At 48.0% G+C, this 22816-nt stretch overlaps 1 protein-coding gene across 4 annotated transcripts in view; it reads right to left on the bottom strand.

The window, feature by feature from the left end:
• The window catches only part of MAP3K7 (mitogen-activated protein kinase kinase kinase 7), a 123428-nt gene that overhangs the window by 38329 nt on the left and 62283 nt on the right, over positions 1 to 22816 (bottom strand). For all 4 annotated transcript variants that reach the window (XM_075340122.1, XM_075340123.1, XM_075340124.1 and 1 more), the window contains exons 5-9: positions 20749 to 20887; positions 16402 to 16526; positions 14227 to 14355; positions 11931 to 12061; positions 855 to 936 (exon numbers count right to left, since the gene is read on the bottom strand). In XM_075340122.1, the coding sequence (XP_075196237.1) occupies positions 855 to 936; positions 11931 to 12061; positions 14227 to 14355; positions 16402 to 16526; positions 20749 to 20887 (606 nt within the window). The remainder of the gene's footprint in view (positions 1 to 854; positions 937 to 11930; positions 12062 to 14226; positions 14356 to 16401; positions 16527 to 20748; positions 20888 to 22816) is intronic.

The raw sequence follows: 22816 nt of genomic DNA, 5'->3' as shown, positions 1-22816 counted from the left end.
AGGGGACAGGTCCGCTACTTCATATTGTGCAAGGCTTTATTTTACTTATTGTGGCTATGGTTCCCCTTACAAAGTATGGCTGATTGCTAGGGTGGTGGTCAAGGGTCCTAGCCGTGGGCACACTATTTTTTAGTCTTCTTTGGAGGGCACTTTCTCCTCTGTCATCTATCGTTCCCAGTCTTAGACCTTGAATGGTTGGAAAAGTAGATGCTTGTAGCAAAACACAAGATATAGTCCCCAATTCATCAAAGCGTTTACACCAAAAAACTGCCATAAACAGTTTTAAAAAGTTGCAAAATGTGTGTGTAACAGGGAGATGTGTAAATATGTAGCAAGTTTTGGAGTCTTCAGTTTTAGGCAGCTCCACTTAAATGGGCGCCGCTGTAGGGAAGTTGATGCCCATCAAATTTATCAATAGTGGCAACAGAAGTGTTACTGGATTAGAGTGGCATTTCCAGAGGGGTGCACGGCACTGATCAGATGTAAGAAATTCATTAAGTGGCACGCGCCTCTTAGTGGGTTTGTCATATCGTACTCTAAAATGCCCCTTTAATAAGATTGGCATGTGCAACTGAACTGGGTTCAAACCTTTTCATCCTTTAGTTTGCATCTCGAATCGGAACAGGATCCGGGAAAATGAGGATAATATAAATGAAGCAGATATTCGTTATTCATGTTCCTTAAAAATGTCTGGCCCCTGAAAAGCCTTTGTTTCTCAGCTCTTACTATAGCGCATATTGGCCTTCACATCACCCATCAATAGCAAGACTCAATATCCAGAGAATTGTCTTTGCTTTGTTAGAAAATCACTCCCAAGTGTGAGTTACTACAACTGAAGAAAGCGACGTACTAACCTGTACTCGTGGCAGAATTGCTTTGTCCCCCATCAGAGTACTGACACGGATACTGCAAAGATTCATCCGCTCCAGGAAAATACTGCAGAAAAATGTCATGATGAAATAGCACTCCACACATTGACGACAGATCAAGAAAAGGGAGTCTGAGTACAAACTTAGCTCAAGTTGAAGGATAACCTCAGTTTCACAAATACTTGTTGACCCCTTCACGACATGGGGATTTTCCATTTTTTGTTCATTTTTGTCCCCTTCATTTTATACTTTTCGGTCAATATAGCCACGAGGCCTTATTTTTTGCGAGATGTGCTGTAATTTTGAATGCCACCATGCATTCTAAGGCCTCCTTCAGACGTCCGTGAAAATCACGCACGTTTTTCACAAACATGTCAAAGGTGCGTATTGCCCTCCGTGTGCCGTGTTTATGGCACATGTGTGTTCTCCGTGTGTTATCTGTGATAACACACGGAGAACGGGAACTTTCTGCTCACCGGTCCCTGGCGTTGCTGTCCGTGGTGCGGATCTTCGGTCTCCGGTACTGCCAACTCACCGCTGCTGCTGCTTCCGGCATAATCAGCGGGGGACGGAAGCAAGTGACAGCAGTGGCAGAGACTGCAGCACTGGGGACAGGTGAATATAGAAATTCTTTTTATTTGCCAGACACGTGTGTTTTCTCTGGCGCGTGTCACACGGATCACATCCGTGCAGTCCGTGTGACACCCGTGATGCCGGAGAAAAAAAGGGAATTTTGTTTACTTACCGTAAATTCCTTTTCTTCTAGCTACTATTGGGAGACCCAGACAATTGGGTGTATAGCTTCTGCCTCTGGAGGCCACACAAAGTATTACACTTTAAAAAGTGTAACCCCTCCCCTCTGCCTATACACCCTCCCGTGGACCACGGGCTCCTCAGTTTCGATGCAAAAGCAGGAGGGAGAAAACTTATAAATTGGTCTAGGGTAAATTCAATCCGAAGGATGTTCGGAGAACTGAAGACCATGAACCATAAGAACAATTCAACATGAACAACAAGTGTACACAAAAGAACAACTAGCCCAAAGGGCACAGGGGCGGGTGCTGGGTCTCCCAATAGGAGCTAGAAGAAAAGGAATTTACGGTAAGTAAACAAAATTCCCTTTTTCTTTGTCGCTCCATTGGGAGACCCAGACAATTGGGACGTCCAAGAGCAGTCCCTGGGTGGGTAAAAGAATACCTCAATCGAAAGAGCCGAAAAACGGCCCCCTCTTACAGGTGGGCAACTGCCGCCTGAAGGACTCGCCTACCTAGACTGGCGTCAGCCGACGCATAAGTATGCACTTGATAGTGCTTTGTGAAAGTGTGCAGACTAGACCACGTGCTGAGCCGTCGCCCGGTGCCGCAAAGCCCAGGACGCACCTACAGCTCTGGTAGAATGGGCTTTCAACCCTGAAGGAAGTGGAAGCCCAGAAGAACGGTAGGCCTCGAGAATCGGTTCCTTGATCCACTGAGCCAAGGTTGACTTGGAGGCCTGAGAGCCCTTACGCTGGCCAGCGACAAGGACAAAAAGCGCATCTGAACGGCGCAGGGGCGCCGTGCGAGACACGTAGAACCGGAGTGCTCTCAGTAGATCCAAAGAGTGCAAATCCTTTTCACACTGGTGAATTGGATTAGGGCAAAAGGAAGGCAAGGAGATATCCTGATTTAGATGAAAAGGGGATACCACCTTAGGGAGAAATTCCGGGACCGGACGGAGAACCACCTTATCCTGGTGAAAAACCAGGAAGGGAGCTTTGCATGACAGCGCTGCAAGCTCAGACACTCTCCGAAGAGACGTGACTGCCACTAGGAAGGCCACCTTCTGCGAAAGACGGGAGAGAGAGACATCCCGCAGTGGCTCAAAAGGCGGCTTTTGATGAGCCGTCAGGACCCTGTTAAGGTCCCAAGGTTCTAACGGACGTTTGTAAGGTGGGACTATGTGGCAGACCCCCTGCAGGAACGTGCGGACCTGCGGAAGCCTGGCTAGACGCTTTTGAAAAAACACGGAGAGCGCCGACACTTGGCCCTTGATAGAGCCGAGGGACAAACCCTTGTCCACTCCAGATTGAAGGATTGAAAGGAATGTGGGTAAGGCAAACGGCCATGGAGAAAAACCGTTAGCAGTGCACCAGGACAGGAAGATTTGCCAAGACCTATAATAGATCTTGGCGGACGTTGGCTTCCTGACCTGTCGCATGGTGGCAATGACATCCTGAGATAACCCTGAAGACGCTAGGAGCCAGGACTCAATGGCCACACAGTCAGGTTGAGGGCCACAGAATTCAGATGGAAAAACGGACCTTGTGACAGCAAGTCTGGGCGGTCTGGAAGTGCCCACGGTTGACCCACCGTGAGATGCCACAGATCCGGATACCACGACCGCCTCGGCCAGTCTGGAGCGACGAGAATGGCGCGACGGCAGTCGGACCTGATCTTGCGTAGTACTCTGGGCAGCATTGCCAGAGGGGGAAACACATACGGCAGTCGGAATTGCGACCAATCCTGCACTAACGCGTCCGCCGCCAGAGCTCTGTGATCCTGAGACCGTGCCATGAAGGCCGGGACCTTGTTGTTGTGCCGTGACGCCATGAGATCGACGTCCGGCGTTGCCCAGCGGCGACAGATCTACTGAAACACGTCTGGGTGAAGAGACCATTCCCCCGCGTCCATGCACTGATGACTGAGAAAATCTGCTTCCCAGTTTTCTACGCCCGGGATGTGAACTGCGGAGATGGTGGAGCCTGTGTCTTCCACCCACTGCAGAATCCGCCGGACTTCCTGGAAGGCCAGACGACTGCGAGTGCCGCCTTGGTGATTGATGTAGGCGACGGCAGTGGCGTTGTCCGACTGGATTCGGATCTGCCTGCCCTCCAGCCACCGATTGAAAGCCAATAGGGCTAGATATACTGCCCTTATCTCCAGAATATTGATCTGAAGGGACGATTCTATCGGAGTCCAGGTTCCTTGAGCCCTGTGGTGGAGAAAAACCGCTCCCCAACCTGACAGGCTCGCGTCCGTGGTGACCACAGCCCAGGTTGGGGGTAGGAATGATCTTCCTCCCGACAGAGATGTGGGTAGGAGCCACCACTGAAGTGATGTTTTGGTCGCGAGGGAAAGAGACGTTCTTGTCGAGGGAAGCCGCACTCTTGTCCCATTTGCGGAGAATATCCCATTGGAGTGGCCGTAGATGAAATTGTGCAAACGGCACTGCCTCCATCGCTGCCACCATCTTCCCCAGGAAGTGCATGAAGCGCCTTAAGGGGTGTGATTGACTCCGAAGAAGTGATTGCACCCCTGCCTGCAGAGAAAGCTTTTTGTCCCGCAATAGCTTGACTAACGCTGGCTGTGTGTGAAACTCCATCCCAAGGTAAGTCAGTGATTGGGTTGGTGTCAACTTGGATTTCGGGAAGTTGATGATCCACCCGAACTGCTGGAGAGTCGCCAGAGCGACGGTAAGGCTTTGTTGACAAGCCACCCGAGAAGGGGTCCTGACTAGGAGATCGTCCAAGTAGGGGATCACCGAGTGGCCCTGAGAGAGTGTAGGACCGCCACGACGGATGCCATGACTTTGGTGAAAACCCGTGGGGCTGTCGCCAGGCCGAAGGGCAATGCGACGAACTGGAGGTGTTCGTCCCCGATGGCGAAACGCAGGAAACGTTGATGTTCGGGTGCGATCGGCACATGGAGATAAGCATCCTTGATGTCGATCGATGCCAGGAAGTCTCCTTGTGACAACGAGGCGATGACTGAGCGGAGAGATTCCATCCGAAACCGTCTGGTTCTCACATGTCTGTTGAGTAGCTTGGAGGTCCAGAACGGGACGGAATGACCCGTCCTTTTTGGGCACTACGAACAAGTTGGAGGAAAAGCCGCGACCACGTTCCTGAGGGGGAACGGGGATCACAACACCTTCTGACTTCAGAGCGTCCACTGCCTGAAAAAGTGCATCGGCCTGAGCGGGGGGCGGGGAGGTTCTGAAGAAACGAGCCGCAGGACGTGAGCTGAACTCTATCCTATAACCCTGAGACAGAATGTCTCTCACCCATCGGTCTTGAACATGTGGCCACCAGGCGTCTCCAAAGCGGGAGAGCCTGCCACCGACCGAGGATGCGGCTAGGGGAGGCTGAGAGTCATGAGGAGGCCGTCTTGGAGGCAGTGCCTCCTGCGGCCTTTTGGGGGTGTGACTTGGACCGCCACGCATAGGAGTTCCTCTGGCCTTTCTCCGGCCTGTTGGACGAGGAGGATTGTGGCTTGGCGGAGGGACGAAAGGACCGAAACCTTGATTGTATTTTTCGTTGCGGAGGCTTCTTAGGCCTGGACTGGGGTAAGGAGGATTCCTTTCCCTTGGATTCCTTAATAATCTCATCCAATCGTTCGCCAAATAAACGGTCGCCAGAAAAAAGCAGACCAGTTAAGAACCTTTTGGAAGCCGAGTCTGCTTTCCATTCGCGCAGCCACATGGCCCTGCGGACTGCCACGGAGTTAGCGGATGCTACAGCTGTCCGGCTAGCGGAGTCCAGGACGGCGTTCATGGCGTAGGACGAAAAGGCAGATGCCTGGGACGTCAAAGACGAAACATGCGGAGCAGAATTCCGTGTGACAGCATTAATCTCAGCCAGACAAGCCGAGATTGCTTGGAGAGCCCACACGGCGGCAAAGGCCGGGGCGAAAGACGCGCCCGTGGCCTCATAGATGGACTTCACCAAGAGCTCTGTCTGTCAGTGGCATCCTTCAGGGATGAGCCACCTGCAACAGACACAACGGATCTAGCAGCCAATTTGGAGACTGGCGGATCCACCTTGGGAGAGTGAGACCAGCCCTTAACAACTTCAGATGGAAAGGGATAACGCGTGTCAGTATGCCATTTAGCAAAGCGCTTGTCCGGGACCGCCCTGGGCTTCTGGACAGCATCCCTGAAGTTAGAGTGATCAAAAAACGTATTTCGCGTACGCTTGAGGAACCGAAACTGGTGTTTCTCCTGCTGAGAAGCCGACTCCTCCACAGGAGGAGGCGGGGGAGAGAGATCCAACACCTGGTTGATGGATGAGATAAGATCATTTACTAAGGCATCCCCCTCAGGTGTATCAAGGTTAAGGGCAAAGTCAGGGTCAGAGCCCTGAGCTCCCACATCCGCCTCGTCTTCCTGAGAGTCCTCCGAGCAGCGTGAGGAAGACGGGGAAGAGTCCCAGCGAGACCGCTTTGCCGGTCTGGGACTGCGGTCCGGGCAGGAGTCCTCCGCCTGAGACCTAGGGGCCAACCTGGGAGTGCGCTGCGGCGCGGACCAAGAGGGGCCTGGAGGAGACAAGCTAACAGGAACCGGGGCCTGTGAAGGGTCCGGTCTGGATTGCAATGCCTCCAGGAGCCTAGAAGACCATTTGTCCAAAGACTGTGCCATGGATTGAGAAAGGGACTGAGAGAGTTTCTCAGCAAAAGAGGCCAACCCCTGTGACTCTGTCCCTGCATGTTCAGGGGGAGCAGGGGGGTCTACCTGAGCCGAGGGGCCCACCAGTGCCCGAGGCTCCGGCTGAGCAAGCGTGGCAGGAGTCGAACACTGCTCACAGTGAGGGTACATTGGATCCCGCAGGCAACATAGCCCCACAAGAGGTACAGGTCGCGAAAAAAAACCTGTGCCTTAGCAGTTTTGCTCCTTGTGGACGACATGCTGTTGTCTCCTAGGAGAGTGACCAAGGTATACGGACTGACCGAACAGATATATATATATATATATCTATTGTATAAATATATATATATATGTATCTATACCGGCACCCCAGGGGGGCCAGCACCGGGTGACCGGTGTGGCTTACCGACCGCTAACGAGCGGAGTGTGTCCTCCAGATTCCCTGCCTTGGATCCCCCGGAGCTGCTGAGCTGTTCACTGAGAAGCATCCACCGGCAGAATGCCAGAAAATGGCCGCCGGAGCTCTCAGGGGAGGAGAGGAGCCGAGGGCGGCGCCAGCCAAGAGCGGGAATCTGGGGTCCCCACAGTGGTCAGTGAGGGGGGAGGAAGACAAGCAGGATGCTCCAGCCCTCACATCCGACGTCATGCCGGACAACCCGCCCTTACCCCTGACAGGCAGGCCCGGGGGCGGGATTTTTGCGACTAGGCCGCGGTGAAGCCGGGGACTAAATTTGAGGCCGCGCCCGACAAGCAGGCACGGTCGGCGCGGAAGTCCACCGGCCTCCTCAGTTTTAAAACTACCGCGGCTCCCGGGAAAAAGGTGCGCTCTCTGTACGATCCCAGACAGGGATACAGGGTACCTTTAAGTTGCAGGGCCCGGTCCCTGGGGTTGAAGAGGCTCTGGTCCGGCAGGTTCCCTCAGGGGCTGCGGATGGAGCACGGTCCCAGCAAATGGAAGACCGCTCAGGATCCCACTTCTCCCAGAGCCGCTAAGGGATGGTGAAGGAGACGGCATGTGGCTCCAGCCTCTGTACCCGCAATGGGTACCTCAACCTTAACAACACCGCCGACATAGTGGGGTGAGAAGGGAACATGCCGGGGACCCCGTGGGGGTCCTCTTTTCTTCCAACCGACATAAATAAGTCTGAGAATTCATGAGTGGATGTGTGCCTCCTTCCACACAAAGCATAAAACTGAGGAGCCCGTGGTCCACGGGAGGGTGTATAGGCAGAGGGGAGGGGTTACACTTTTTAAAGTATAATACTTTGTGTGGCCTCCAGAGGCAGAAGCTATACACCCAATTGTCTGGGTCTCCCAATGGAGCGACAAAGAAACTGACATTTCTACGTGTGGAGCACACGGGCACACATCTGCTCCACACGGACCATGCCAAAACAGGCACGTGAGCACAGACCCATTGATTTTAATGGGTGTATGTGTGCCCGTGTCTCCAGCACCTGAGGAAACGGACCAAACAAGTACCAGAGACATGGACGTGTGAAGGAAGCCTAACACATAATTGTACTAGAAAATTCAAAGTGCAGTGAAATTGCAAAAAAACAAAAGTGCAATGCCACAATGTTTCTTTTTTTTATTTATCCTTATCACTGTATGGTAAAACTGACCTGGCAGTGCGATTCTCCAGGTCAGCGCAAGTACAAAGATACCAAAAATGTATAGTTTTATTTTTGCAAACTTGTAAAAAAAAATGTATCTATAGTTTTTTGCGTTCTCATGTTTTGGGGTTTGAGGCTGTGAGACAGCTTATTTCTTGCGCCCTGAGCAGACGTTTTTACTGAGAACATATTCGGGTAGATTTTTCAATATTTCAATATTTTGCAATAAAAGGGATAAAAAAAATGTAATTCTGGAGTTCTGATGTTTTTTCTCTCGTTAAACCATTTACTGATTAGGTTACCGTATTTTTCGCTTAATAAGACGCACTTTTGTTCCCCCAAATTTTGGGGGAAAGTAGGGGGTGCGTCTTATAAGCCGAATATAAGGGGGGGGGGTATATATATATGTACACTGCAGGGTCCAGGGGAGGTGGGGGCAGCAGCTCTGGAGCGCAGGGGAACGCTGCTGGCTGCAGCCTTTGATCTCCTGCTCCCGCTCATATAATATGCACAGCCGCTTTCCATCTCCAATGGTGCTGAAATCGCACGCAGTGATGGGCTGGGGCAGTGGTGCACATTATATGAGCCTGCGCCCCCCTGTGATGGCACATGCCCCCCCTGTGTTAGATTTGGCCCCCAGGCTGCTGCTCATTCTAAAATAAAAAAGCTTTACTTACCCCCTCCAGCGTTTCTCCCCGGTGTCCCTGCTTCCACTGTGATCAGGCACACAGATCTCAGTCTGCTCTGCTGCTGTGCCGATCACATGACCGCACTGAGAACCAGGAAGTGGAGGAACAGAAGCACGGAGGGAGACAGGAGGGAGCTCAGCGCTGGAGGAGGTAAGGAAAGAGGGTTTTATTTTACTATGGGCAGCACTATGGGGGCGATATCTAACACAGGGGGACTTGTGCGAGCTATATAGGGGCCATGGGCAGCACTATGGGGGCGATATCTAAAACAGGGGGACTTGTGCGATCTATAGGGGCCATGGGCAGCACTATACGGGCATTATCTAACACAGGGGAACATGTGCAATCCATAGGGGACCATAGGCAGCACAGGGGAATGTATGCAATCCATAGGGGGCCATAGGCAGCACAGGGGAATGTATGCAATCCATAGGGGGCCATAGGCAGCACAGGGGAACGTGTGCCATCACAAGGGGGCTATATTCAATATAAGGGGGCCATATCCAGATTAAGGGGGCTAATTTTAGGATGGGGGGGCTATGAGGGACATATACCCTATATGATTTGTTAGAGGGACACTGGCATTATAAGATGGACCCCATTTAACATTAAAAAAAAAAAAAATTCTCTTTTCCTTCACCAAATTTGGGAGTGCGTCTTATAATCAGGTGCGTCTTATAAAGCGAAAAATACGGTAATTTATTTTTTATTTTGATAGATCAGACATTTCTGAAAGCAGCAATATCAAATATGTGATTTATTTTTAATGGAGGTGATTTGAACTTATGTTTTTTTCTAATACTTTTTAAAACACACACACACACACACACACACACACACACACACACACACACACACACACACACACACTGTATTTAATAGCTTCCTTAGGGGACTTGAAGCTGCAATTGGCAGATATCTTGTGCTATACAGAGCAGTGCATCATCAGCCCTGCAAAAATCACAATCTATGAATGCTGGCTCGCAGCTGATGTTCACAGGGGGATTGTGATGACAGGCACGGGGGTCATCAGCTAACCTCTGGTGGTCATGACAACTCATCAGCACCCCGTGATGTACAAAAATCAATGATGCGTTTCCTCTCTGCGCATGTTAAATGCTATTGTCACAGATAGCGGCATTTAACTGGTTAACCGCCGTGAATGGATTGCCGATACACCCGCAGCTGTTAGAAGAACTTGATAACTCATTAAAGGAAACCTGTCACCGGATGTTTATAATACTTATCTAGTGGTTGGTGCGTAGCAGACTGGTCGGATGGCTGGCTCCATTCTCCGGGTCCACACCTCCTCTTTCGGCCATCTTTGTCCTCCTTCTGAAGTTAGTGTGGATGATGCATTCTACATCATATAGACTAGCAGACAGTGAGGTCCTGCGCTGGTGCACTACAATACTTTTATCTGCCTGTTCAGGGCAGATCAAAATGCGCCTGCGCAGGACCTCACTGTCTGCTAGTGTATATGACGTAGAACGCATCATCCACACTAACTTCAGAAGGAGGACAAAGATGGCCAAAAAAGGAGGCCCAGGACCCAGGCAACGGAGACGCCAATGCGACCAGTCTGCTCCGTGCCAACAGTTAGGTAAGTATTATAAACATCTGGTGACAGGTTTTCTTTAAATCAGCTGTCAAACTCTGGGAAAGATGCGGGCAGAGAGCTAGCCGATAACGTAAATACACAAGATCGGTCATGAACGGATTAAAGGGATGTATCATCAGAAAACGACCCATTGTTTAAATTAGGATTGTGTGTTGTTATTCTAATATTTATTTATTTGTTTTGCATATTACAGTTCAACGTTTAAAAATAAATAAATTTGTAATTTTTGCACTGGGCACTAAGGGTACCGTCACAGTTTAGCGACGCTCCAGCGATCCCACCAGCGATCTGACCTGGTCAGGATTGCTGGTGCGTCGCTACATGGTCGCTGGTGAGCTGTCAATCAGGTAGATCTCACCAGCGACCAGCCAGCAGCGACGCGTGGAAGCGATGCTGCGCTTGTTGACTAAGGTAAATATTGGGTAACTAAGCCCTTGGTTACCCGATATTTACCTTGGTTACCAGCGTACACCGCTTAGCGCTGGCTCCCTGCACTCCTAGCCAGAGTACACATCGAGTTAATAAGCAAACCGCTTTCCTTATTTACCCGATGTGTACTCCCCCTACGTGTGCAGGGAGCCGGCACTGACAGCGTGAGAGCGGCAGACGCTAGTAACCAAGGTAAATATCGGGTAACCAAGCAAAGGGCTTCGCTTGGTTACCCGATATTTACCTTGGTTACAGCTTACCGCAGGCTGCCAGACGCTGGCTCCCTGCACATTCAGATCGTTGCTCTCTCGCTGTCAAACACAGCGATGTGTGCTTCACAGCGGGAGAGCAACGTCCGAAAAATGAACCAGCACTGTGTGTAACGAGCAGCGATCTCACAGCAGGGGCCAGATCGCTGCTCAGTGTCACACACAGCGAGATCGCTAATGAGGTCACTGCTGCGTCACAAAAACCGTGACTCAGCAGTGATCTCGCTATGTGAGAAGTACCCCTAAGGCTTTTTTAGGCTAACTTCAAAAACATGATTACCAGCAATGAACAGAACCTGATGTATTGAAGCATTGTGAAGGGAAGGGGGATCAGGGTCAGCTATGACATTGCCTATTATGATTGGTGGCTCACGTGTTATCAGATGTACAAAAAGACGTTATCAGTCAATGTAATCCTGCCTCTAATGATAAGAAAACTGCTGGAAAAACTTTCTGAAATGAAAGGAAGTATGAGTCTAAGAAGAAAAGAAAAAAAAATCCCAGTGGCAGTGTGAAAATTACAAGGTTACTTATTCTAGGGTTTTTATTTTTTAATAAAGATAAGGATTTTGAACAAAAAAATAAAAAACCTTGCCAAAAGTTTTGATCAATGTCTTTTCTTCATATTAATGTGATTCTGTCTGCACATAGGTAAACAGCAGTCCAAATACATAATTTCAACGAAATTTAAAGTATGATTTTCTCCATAAATATCACTCTTCATAATGCATAAGGTGAAAAATGCAGAAAAATCAGACACCTTGTTTGTATGTCTTGTGTGGACATACCCAAGCCGCTTTCATATCAGCCATTCATACGCCGTTTTTGAAGCTAAAACGAATTCACTCCTAGTTTAACCTTCACAGACCACATAAATAGTGCAATAAGACAGCGCATGAGAAAGCCCCCGAATAAGACGTTTTGCTCCCGTTTAGCCTAGATTTAGCCAATTGACTAGTATATAGGACACCACAAACACATTAGTAATAAAACTGCAATTTACAAAATAAAAACTAAGCAAAAAAAAAACACCTTGCCTGCATAAGATGTGTCATTATCTTGACAATCTCTTCCATTGAAGGTCGTTGAGGTGGATCTTTTGACCAGCAGCGGGTCATTAAGCTTTCAATAGGCTTAGGTAAATTTTTAATTAGAGGAGGCCGAGTACCTGGGAATTCATAAGAGAAAGTAATTAAGTGGATGGATTAAACAACTGGTGAATGCAATGGTTTTACCACTCTAAGAAAAAATGGTTTTATTTTCAGCAAAGCAAACGGTATAAACTTTTACACCAAAAGTGGAAAAAAAAAATAAAAAAAATGAAAAGGACAGGTTCAAGACCAGAGGGAGCTCCACAAAGGAAGGGACCGCTACAGACATTAGTTCTTACGTCAAAAACACATTTACGGATTATTTCATAAGTACTAATTTGTTAATGACATTATTAGAGCTTTATATCTTAATTAAGGACCACAAAAGAAAAATAGAAACAGAGATAGAAATCAAACTAATCCATCAAACTGCAATAAGTTTAAAAGGGTTGGACATTTTAATTAATGTATACATTAGAATGGGGGAGAAATGTAACTGACTAAAATTAAAGGGGTATTCTCTGTTCTAAAATTTAGTTTAGCGTTAGCTAAATTAACAATTTGCTTATTCTAGCTGCTGTGGTTCTCCTGTCAAGAGGAGAGCTTTCATCTTTCATAGTGTAGAGCAGGTTTCCATGGAGATTAGTCAACAGTGCCTGCCCAGACCCTGGTGAGAGTGCACAATAATTGCATTCCAGGAGAGGGGTTACCGTCTAATATCCCAGCCACCTCTCTCCAGAGAGGTTACTTAGTCACCTCTCTCCCTCTTGGCTCATGTTAAACAATCTTGTAAAATTACCAGCCCCAAAATTAGTTTCTCCCACATCGCTTCTCTAATCACAGCTCTCACTGTCCCCAGCCATGTGCTTGTTCAAATGCCTAGTTATCTCTATGTATAAATACAATGAAAACAGTGTAGACTCTGAACAAACCACTGATTGCTAAATGTGTTACAGCAGAATTTGTGCGGAGCTTTATAGGTCTACTCATCTTACAGTCCTCTACTGTCACTCAGGGAGATTCCACAATGCCAGAAACCAACAAATTAAAGCGGCTGGAAAGCTGTGTGATGCTAAAGAGACACCTACGCCATGGTCATCTTTCCATTTGCATTTTTTCAAAGTCTATTTTAAGCATGTTCACAGTTTTGTTTTTGTATTATTAAAGTACTAGCTGTAGTACCCGGGTGTTGCCCGGGATAGTAACTGTCTGTCTGTCTCTTTGCCCGGGTGGCTGTCTCTTTGACAGGGCTGTCTCTTGACAGGGCTGAACTCTTTCTCCGGCTGTCTCTCTATGTCTGTCTGTCTTTTTCTATCTTATACTAAGTTTATTTTGTTCCTATAGCAACCACTGACAGTCTACTAAAGCTCCCAGCTTCATTCAGTTTAATGGCTGCAGGATTTTTGTAGAGTAACTGGAAAGCACGGGGTTACATTTTCCCGCCAAATATAGTCTATGACGTTCCCTGAGTCACATGGAGTGTCTGTGCAAAATTTCATGATTGTACATGCGACGGTGCGGATTCCTTTAGCGGACACACACACACACACACACACACACACACACACTGAGCTTTATATATTACATTCGTCTCAAAGAGGAATTTAGGTTTTTCATATCTTTTCGCCCAATTGATCATTTGCTGCGCTTCGAAAAGTCACTAGGTTTGTTGTAAATGTACTCCAGTCACGCTGTAGCACGATTTTATGTACTCCAGATAGTTTGGGGCAATTTGAGTTATTTTTTTTTTCAACACGTGTGACTTTGTGCTAAAAAGGTTAAAAAGGCAAAAATAGAGACCTTTTGGCTTCGGGCAAAACTGAAAACGTGTGTGCCATCTTGATTTTTTGGCAACTGATGCAATATAAAAAAAAGAAGAGAGACTTAAAGATGCAAATTAATTAGGGAGAACTTTTTAACCTCTTAATTGCAGGCAGTTTATCACCCACGTTGTTCCCAAGGAAAGCCCCATAGCCCTCACCAGTAGCATGTCTGCTGACGACACACCGTCCACCAGCGCCTCCCATTGTAACATGCTGCATTAGTTGCCTGGTATACTATCCCAGCTTGGTATTTTAGGTTCATCTGCGTATTGGTACAATCAGAAAGCTTGTATATCGTCATTATCTGAACAGGACGGCCTATTCTTGTTTACAATTTATCTTGAAAACTAGCCCATAAGCATCAATTTGTAGGCATGCAATGTAAAAAACAGAGCCATAGTCAAAAAGTGAGCTCTCACCATTATGGACAGCCCACATTATGCGAAAAGCAGGACCTCCAATTTCATCAAACGGCTTCCGCCTGGTAATTACTTCCCAAAGAATGATGCCCCAGCTAAACACATCACATTTTTCACTGTAGTTGCTACCTGAAAATGCAAAAAGCAAAACAATTATACAAATCCTGTAAACCTAAAGAACATACATATTTTTGGTTAAGTCTTATTACATTTACTCTACAGTAGAATCCCAACCTAAAATGTACAGGGGCTAAAATCTATCAAAACTATATAATAAGTCTATAAAGCCATATCATCCTTGTTCCCAAACTCCTGAGGGTTCTGTTCCTCCCTTCAAATCGGTGCTCTCCTCCCGGATCTTTCCCCTTGATTGTGTTCTCTTCAGGGGTGTTCTGAGATGAGGAGGGAAGGCAAGGTAGTATGTATGTGCAATAGGGGTGAGGGGGCTGTTTGTTTGTCTGTCTTCTCCTGCCCTCCTTCCACCCCATTACCTTCTTTTCTCTTCTTTCCTTTCATTCCCTTTCCTATACCTCTCCTGTTTATCTATAAAAGTATTGCAGGCATTGGTAAAGGACTTATTGCTCAAAAATGTGTAGACGATTTGGATCTAGATAACTGTTATTCTTTACCCATTGGGGTACTCTTGGCTACATACGCACACTGCATCTTTTTGTGTTATGTTTGTATGGACACTTTTGCGGTTCTTCTAAAAACTTTAATAAAAGATTAAACATGAATGGAAAATGCTTTCCAAAATTTCATGCTAAGTTTTCAACAATGAGTATTTGGAGTAGAAAATGTGCAACATTAAAAACTCATCAATCCGGTCACTTGTGTTTTTGACTGCATTTTTTTTATGTGTTTTTATCTCGGTTTTTTGTCTCTTGGCGTTTCATGTTTTTAATAAAGCTGCTTTGTTTTTGATACTTCCTCGGATTTTGGTTTAGTAAAATTGATAAAGTCAGGAGCAGATCACATGCTTGTTTTGGTGCTTTTCCACGCATATAAGTAACTTTTTACCTATGGATTTTATTCATCTAGGCAGGGGCCACACGAGTTTATGGCATCAGATGCAATATGCTAATGACCCTCAGCTCAGGTTCTGCTGCGAGTGTAAGCTGAGTGTCATGCGGCTGTGATGTGATCCTGTGAGCGGATCACAGGTGCAGAGGAGAGGTAGAGAGTGATCTCTCCATCTTCTGTCCGGGCGTGTACCGTATCACCCTGCACTTGGATGTTAGTCCGATGTTTAACACTCATCCATAGACTTGTATGGGTGTGAATGAGCCAAGACTCAAGGACAATCGCAACATACTGAGACTTTTTCCTCAGTGCGATTCGACCTGAGGGGAAGTATTAAAGAAAAAAAAACCCAGATCTGGACTGCCCCACAGAATAACATTGGGCAGAGCGGAATGTAATTTTTTTCTTGCATTCCACTGGTCCGGTGTTTACGCTCATGTGCATGAGCCCTAATACAAATCTATGGGGGAAAATCTGTACATAAAAATCAGTGTACTTGCTACAGAAACTGATATGTTGTGGATTTCCAGTACACACCACCTATCAGTTTATGTTGTGTAACAAAAAAGCACAGAGGGTGAGGTTCCTATGAATCCCATCCACTTTGCTGGAACTGCTGTAAATTTTGTGCAGGGAAACAAAAGGAGCGCCTAAAACACACCAAAACTGACCCAGGTTAAAATGACTTTCTGATTGGAGGGTGCTCCATCTTGATTTTTAATACTAGTTACAAAAATGATATGGCAGGTTGGACACCTGATCATCGCTCCATTCATTCTCTATGGGATTGCTGGGAAAAACATAGTGCAGCTCCATATTGAGAATGGCGCAGTGGTTGACCTTACAACACTGTTGTTCCATTTTAGCGGGGGCTAAAAGTTCCCTGTTCTGCTGATCACTCTGCGTCCCAGTGGTTGGACCTTCACCTATCCACAAATTATTACCAATACTTTGGACGGGTGATAACTTGCTGTAACCAGACAATCCCTTTAATGTGAAGGATATAACAACGTGTGAATGGTGGGTCTGACCCCTGCAGCCTCCGATTATCAGAGGGGGCTGCAACACTTGCTTTTTTTTCTGTACAGGAGAAGGCAGATACTGTTCACATTTTAAAAGTTTGTGGTAATTTGTCCCTTAAAATTATATTACCCTCAAAAACTTCAGGAGCCATCCAGGCAGCGCTCCCTTTGTTGTTCGTCATGTGAGTCTGAATATCACAGGCCGTACCAAAGTCGCATATCTTCAGGACAGTGCCCCCCGCTACCAGGAGCAGGCTGCAAGGCAAAGGAATGGCACATTATTATACAGACCTCCGAAACGAGAGAAAGAAAACACATTGTGCATAGCACATGATGTCAGACTATGGAGTTTGCAAGAGGATTCTTCTTGGACCTTCTTTAATGGACCCATCACCAAGATCCTTTGGAACACTTTTTTTTAGCAGCTAAATAAATCTTTTACGCATTTTTTGACATGTGGGTATAACAGCCATCATCTGAAAGGAAAGATGCGGGCTTAGCATGCGAGACAGCATCAAAGGCCGGGGGTCACACTCGCATATAGCATTAGATGCGACAGAATTGGATATGCTAGTGAGATGTGGCTGAAACTCTGAATGTGAGCTGAGTGTCACTCACTTGGATCCGATTCTCTTCCATACGAGAATCGAAGCACAGGTGAGAAGATGGGGAGCTTAATCTCTCCATCTTCTCCATTCTTTGCCTGTCTTTGCATATATCAGACTGCACTCAGATGTCTTAAGTGCATTCCGATATGTTCGCATAGACTTGTATGGGTGCACATGATCCGAGACTCGCAGACTCTCAACATGTAGAGATTGTTTTCTCAGTCCGATTACAGCTGAGGAAAAACTTGCAGATCTGACCAGCATTATTGATTAACATTGGTATAATGCAGGGGTGGGGAACCTTTTTACTGCCGGGGGCCATTTGGAATTTCCTACTAACCTTTGGGGGCCGCACAACATTATCAACCTGAAAAATAACCCTGCTATATTTGGTCAAACGATTAATTAACTCACCCCTATTGTGGTGGCCGGAGCTGCTTCTCTTTGGTGCGATTGTGATGTTCGGTGATATTGATCATCTTGTTTCTCACAGCTGCTTTTCCAGGTTTGTCTCTGTCTGGAGATGCTGGGGGCATACACATCACAGGAGGGGCCAGGGCGCATAAATTACAGGAGACACTGGGAGTACACATCACAGGAGGGGCTGGGGCATATACATCACAGGAGGGGCTGGGGCATATACATCACAGGAGGGGCTGGGGCATATACATCACAGGAGGGGCTGGGGCATATACATCACAGAAGGGGCTGGGGCATATACATCACAGAAGGGGCTGGGGCATATACATCACAGAAGGGGCTGGGGCATATACATCACAGAAGGGGCTGGGGCATATACATCACAGGAGGGGCTGGGGCATATACATCACAGGAGGGGCTGGGGCATATACATCACAGGAGGGGCTGGGGCATATACATCACAGGAGGGGCTGGGGCATATACATCAGTAGGGGGCATGGACAGCCCTGGCGGTGGCACAGACATGACTGGGGACACGCACAGCACTGGGTGGCAGCACGCACTGCACTGGGTGGCAGCACGCACAGCACTGGGTGGCAGCACGCACTGCACTGGGTGGCAGCACGCACTGCACTGGGTGGCAGCACGCACTGCACTGGGTGGCAGCACGCACTGCACTGGGTGGCAGCACGCACTGCACTGGGTGGCAGCACGCACTGCACTGGGTGGCAGCACGCACTGCACTGGGTGGCAGCACGCACTGCACTGGGTGGCAGCACGCACTGCACTGGGTGGCAGCACGCACTGCACTGGGTGGCAGCACGCACTGCACTGGGTGGCAGCACGCACTGCACTGGGTGGCAGCACGCACTGCACTGGGTGGCAGCACGCACTGCACTGGGTGGCAGCACGCACTGCACTGGGTGGCAGCACGCACTGCACTGGGTGGCAGCACGGACTGCACTGGGTGGCAGCACGGACTGCACTGGGTGGCAGCACGGACTGCACTGGGTGGCAGCATTAGGGAGACAGACAGGTCTGGGGGAACATAGACATCAATAGGAGAGCATGGACTGGGGAGCATAGAAAGCAGTGGGAGGGTACAGACAGCAGTAGCGAGTGAAGAGCACTGAGGGGTGGCACACAGCACTGGGGAGCATGGACAGCATAAGGGGGGCACAGGCAGCACTCACCGTGGCATGGACAGCACTGGTAGCAGCATGGACAGCATTAGGTGGTGCGGACAGCACTGGTGGGGGGGCATAGACATCATCCAGGGGGTACAGACAGCACTAGGGGGGGCACGGACAGCAGTGAGGGGTTACACCGCGCTGAGGGGGTACACAGCACTGGGGTGTACACAGCATTAGGGGGTACACACAGCACTAGGGGGTACATACAGCACCTGGGGGTACACACTGTACTAGGAGGTACACAGCACGAGGGGGTACACACAGCACGAGGGGGTACACACAGCACGAGGGGGTACACACAGCACGAGGGGGTACACACAGCACGAGGGGGTACACACAGCACGAGGGGGTACACACAGCACGAGGGGGTACACACAGCACGAGGGGGTACACACAGCACGAGGGGGTACACAGCATTAGGGGGTACACACAGCATTAGGGGGTACACACAGCATTAGGGGGTACACACAGCATTAGGGGGTACTCACTATACTAGGGGGTACTCACTGCACTAGGGGGTACACACTGCACTAGGGGGTACACACTGCACTAGGGGGTACACACTGCACTAGGGGGTACACACTGCACTAGGGGGTACATAGCACGAGGGGGTACACACAGCATTGGGGGGTACATACAGCACGAGGGGGTACACACAGCATTGGGGGGTACATACAGCACTGGGGGGTACACTGCACTGGGGGGTACACTGTACTAGGAGGTACACACTGCACTAGGAGGTACACACTGCACTAGGGGGTACACACTGCACTAGGGGGTACACACTGCACTAGGGGGTACACACTGCACTAGGGGGTACACACTGCACTAGGGGGTACACACTGCACTAGGGGGCACACAGCATTGGGGGATACATACAGCACGAGGGGGTACACAGCACGAGGGGGTACACAGCATTGGGGGGTACATACAGCATTGGGGGTTACATACAGCATTGGGGGTACACACAGTACGAGGGGGTACACAGCACTGAGCGGGGGGGGGGCAGCGATGGGTTGAGTACTCGCAGTGAGGGGGAGGGAGAGTCACACACACACAGCACAGTTTCGGGAGGCTGGTAAACCTGCTGCAGCTCTTCTGTGTGACTTTATCGCAGCGTGCTGCTTACCCACCCACCAGAGCACACAGGCCGGGGATAAGCCTAGAATGTATGGGCTGCAGTCAGGTCCTGGAAGTCAGGATCTGAGAGAGCCCGTACATTCTAGCATCTACCCACAGAGCATCAGGCAGTGGGATTTAAAGGGCCGGCAGCCGGGAAAAGTGCGGCTGCCACCAAAGCACAATGGTCCCCGGGAATGTGCCCGGGGGCCGCATAAAAAGTAGTCACGGGCCGTATACGGCCCGCGGGCCGGAGGTTCCCCACCCCTGGTATAATGCAAGAAAAATCACACGGCACTCATTCACTTCATACGCTCATGTGACCCTGGCCAAAGACAGAGGAACAGACTTATGACAAATAGTACAATATAACTCATTACGTACAAAACAAAACAAAAAAACTGAAAAAGAAAATGTTTCGCAAAGGTGGACAACCCCCTTTAAATATGGCTTTCCAAAACAGTACCGTATGTTTCTGTTTAAGACGCACCAGATTATAAGATGCACCCCATATTTAGAGGGAAAGAAAAAAAAAAAAAAAATGAGGTCTGTCTTATAATCCGGTGGTGTCTTACTGGAGTGAGCAACACTGGTGGTGGAGCGGGGTCACAGGAGGCAGGGGCGGAACAGGGCGATGCTACCGGCGGTGCGGTGAGTGTCCCAGATGCTATCCCAGAACATCAACGGTGGTGGGGCAGCTGTGCTGGGGCTACGGACGATGAGGGTGTCCAATAATAGTACCTGGAGTCGACACGTGCGCAGATTGAGCTCTCGGCTCAATGACAAGCCGAGATCTCATCTGTACATGTGGCACCTCCAGGGGCCATTTTTCTTAAGTCCACTGCTGGGAGAACAATAGGCCGGAGGCTGTGCGTCCGCAGATGAGTTCTTAAGCCGAGAGCTCCATCTGCACACGTGCCGACTCCGGGAACCATTATTTGAAGACCGTGCACAGCATTGCCCCTGCCTCCTACTATCCCCCTCTCCACCAACCCCCGGTACATTAGATTTGGATAATAAGACGCATCCCTCACTTTCCTTCCAAATTTTTGGGAGGTAAAGTGCATCTTATAATCCAAAATATATAGTATTTAGCCAGCATGCATGCAATACAATACAGCAGGAATATCCACCTACTTGGGTGGTTTAAGGTCCCTGTGAATAAGAGCCTTTGGTTTCATGCTGTGCAAATATGCTACCCCTTGGGCACATTGTAAACACCAACTCATGGCGTGAGCAGCTGTGTAGTAAGGCAGGGGCTCGGCACCGTGCAGCACTGCAAAAACACAAGAGACACAGGGTTACAGTCCCGAAAATATACAAAATCAAGAGCAACGTCAGCCCGGCTTTATTTTAATGCAGAAAGAGATAAACTTCGCTATAATATAGCTCTACCAGGATCAGTTTGATAAACTAGATAAAACAATATGGTGTTTGAGAAAGAAGAAATAAAACATTTCTAGGCAGACAGAACCAAATGTTATGTCATTTGTATGTACAGGAATCATAGGTTTCTAAATATGCTGCAAATTGTGACACGGTAACATTAATATTCAGTCCCCAATCGGTGGTCTCAGGAAAAGTAGTAACTCCATTCTCATAGAGATTACGACTCCAGCTTAAAGGGGGAGTTTAGATTTAGGACAATTTTAGCAGATTGGTAGGATAGCCATAAATTGTCCGGTAATAACTCCCTTTGGAACAGATATTCATAAAGCCTATACTCAGTCCTCATGGGATATGTTAACTCCCGAGTCAGGGGAATGAGCGAATGTGTCTGAAGATTTGCTATCACATGCACCGAATGGGAACTTACATTCTCACTAATTTCAGCATTACCGATATGACAGAGATAGAGGGAACAGACCGCTCAGCCATCAGTGAAGTTCTCATTGCAATGATATAGCTTTTCCCAAGGTAAATTGCAAGATTACATATTTTGAATCCAAAATCCCATCTCTTGCTCCTTAGCACCTTGTAACAAACTTGATTTATCGGCCACTTAGGAGATAATTTGTCTAAAATTACTGAAATATAATTGGTGGAATACTGAGACAGGAACAGAGGCAGGGAGCTGGGCTGGACCCGGGGAAAGAGGTCCTGCTCGAATTGGCATTTTAGGAATTTTACAGCATTTTGGGTTCACTTACCCAAAAGTGGAAAACCCTTTAATACATTTACTTTTTTTGTCCGTTTAAAAAAAAAAAAAAAAAAAAAAAAAAAAAAAATATGATTTCAGATATATCTGTTTTTTGAAACAATGGAGTTTATGGAAACCGGATCTGTTTAATAGCCATCCGTTATCTTCCACTGTTTTAAACTGATCAAGTAATCAAAAAGCGGATGCTTTAAAAATGAAAGAAAAACAGAAGGCTAATTAAAGGACCATTTCCCATAGACTGCAATGTTCAAAACTAGAAAAACAGAGACCAAGTAGAGCGGACCTCATATTTGTTGTAATATACATGGACCCCATAGAATACATACAAAAACTTGTGAACAAGAAGGGGTATTTATCATGGTTTTTTTAAGTAAAACTATTGTACCACAGTTGTGAAAAAGTATACAGTTTTTATTATTACAAAAAGTGCAAATATCAAAATCACATGTGATGACAGTTAGTAGTTAGACATACATAGTTAAAATCCAATTAGATGAGACAGAGAGAGAAAAAAAGGTCCCAGGGAGGGAGACAGACTACCCCTTAACTAAAACTGGGAAGAAAGTAGTATTACTATATCCCGGGGGGGCATATAAGTAACCAAAAGATATCAATAGTATACCCCCTGGGCTAGTGGAGTGATGGAATGTCCATACATTAAACAGTAACCAACAGGATAAGGTCCAAATCAGGGCCTGAGTGCACCAGTATGTAACACCACCAGAATAATCTCAGAGGAGAAAAAAAAAAAAGTCATATAGTGGTGGGTAAAATGGCACCTGAAACACCTACCTGTGGTATGTATAGCACCCAGAAAGGGAGTCTCTCAGCCTCACATGTGGACCCGGTCCCGACACGTGTTTCGCATGTGCTTCAACGGGAGACCGTGGCCAGCAGTGTGCCGGCGGTGTATAAATAGAGGCAAGGGGTGGGGACTCACTGTGATAATCACCGCTGTGTCTGGACTCAGCTTAGCGAGCGTATCCCTCCGATAGCCGGCACTCGATATGGCTTCCGGGTTCCAGGAAAGCCTCCTGGTGACGT

Source organism: Anomaloglossus baeobatrachus, chromosome 3 (assembly GCF_048569485.1).
Source record: "Anomaloglossus baeobatrachus isolate aAnoBae1 chromosome 3, aAnoBae1.hap1, whole genome shotgun sequence".
In the NCBI taxonomy this organism is placed as follows: domain Eukaryota; kingdom Metazoa; phylum Chordata; class Amphibia; order Anura; family Aromobatidae; genus Anomaloglossus; species Anomaloglossus baeobatrachus.
This window is presented reverse-complemented; position numbering and strand designations above follow the sequence as displayed.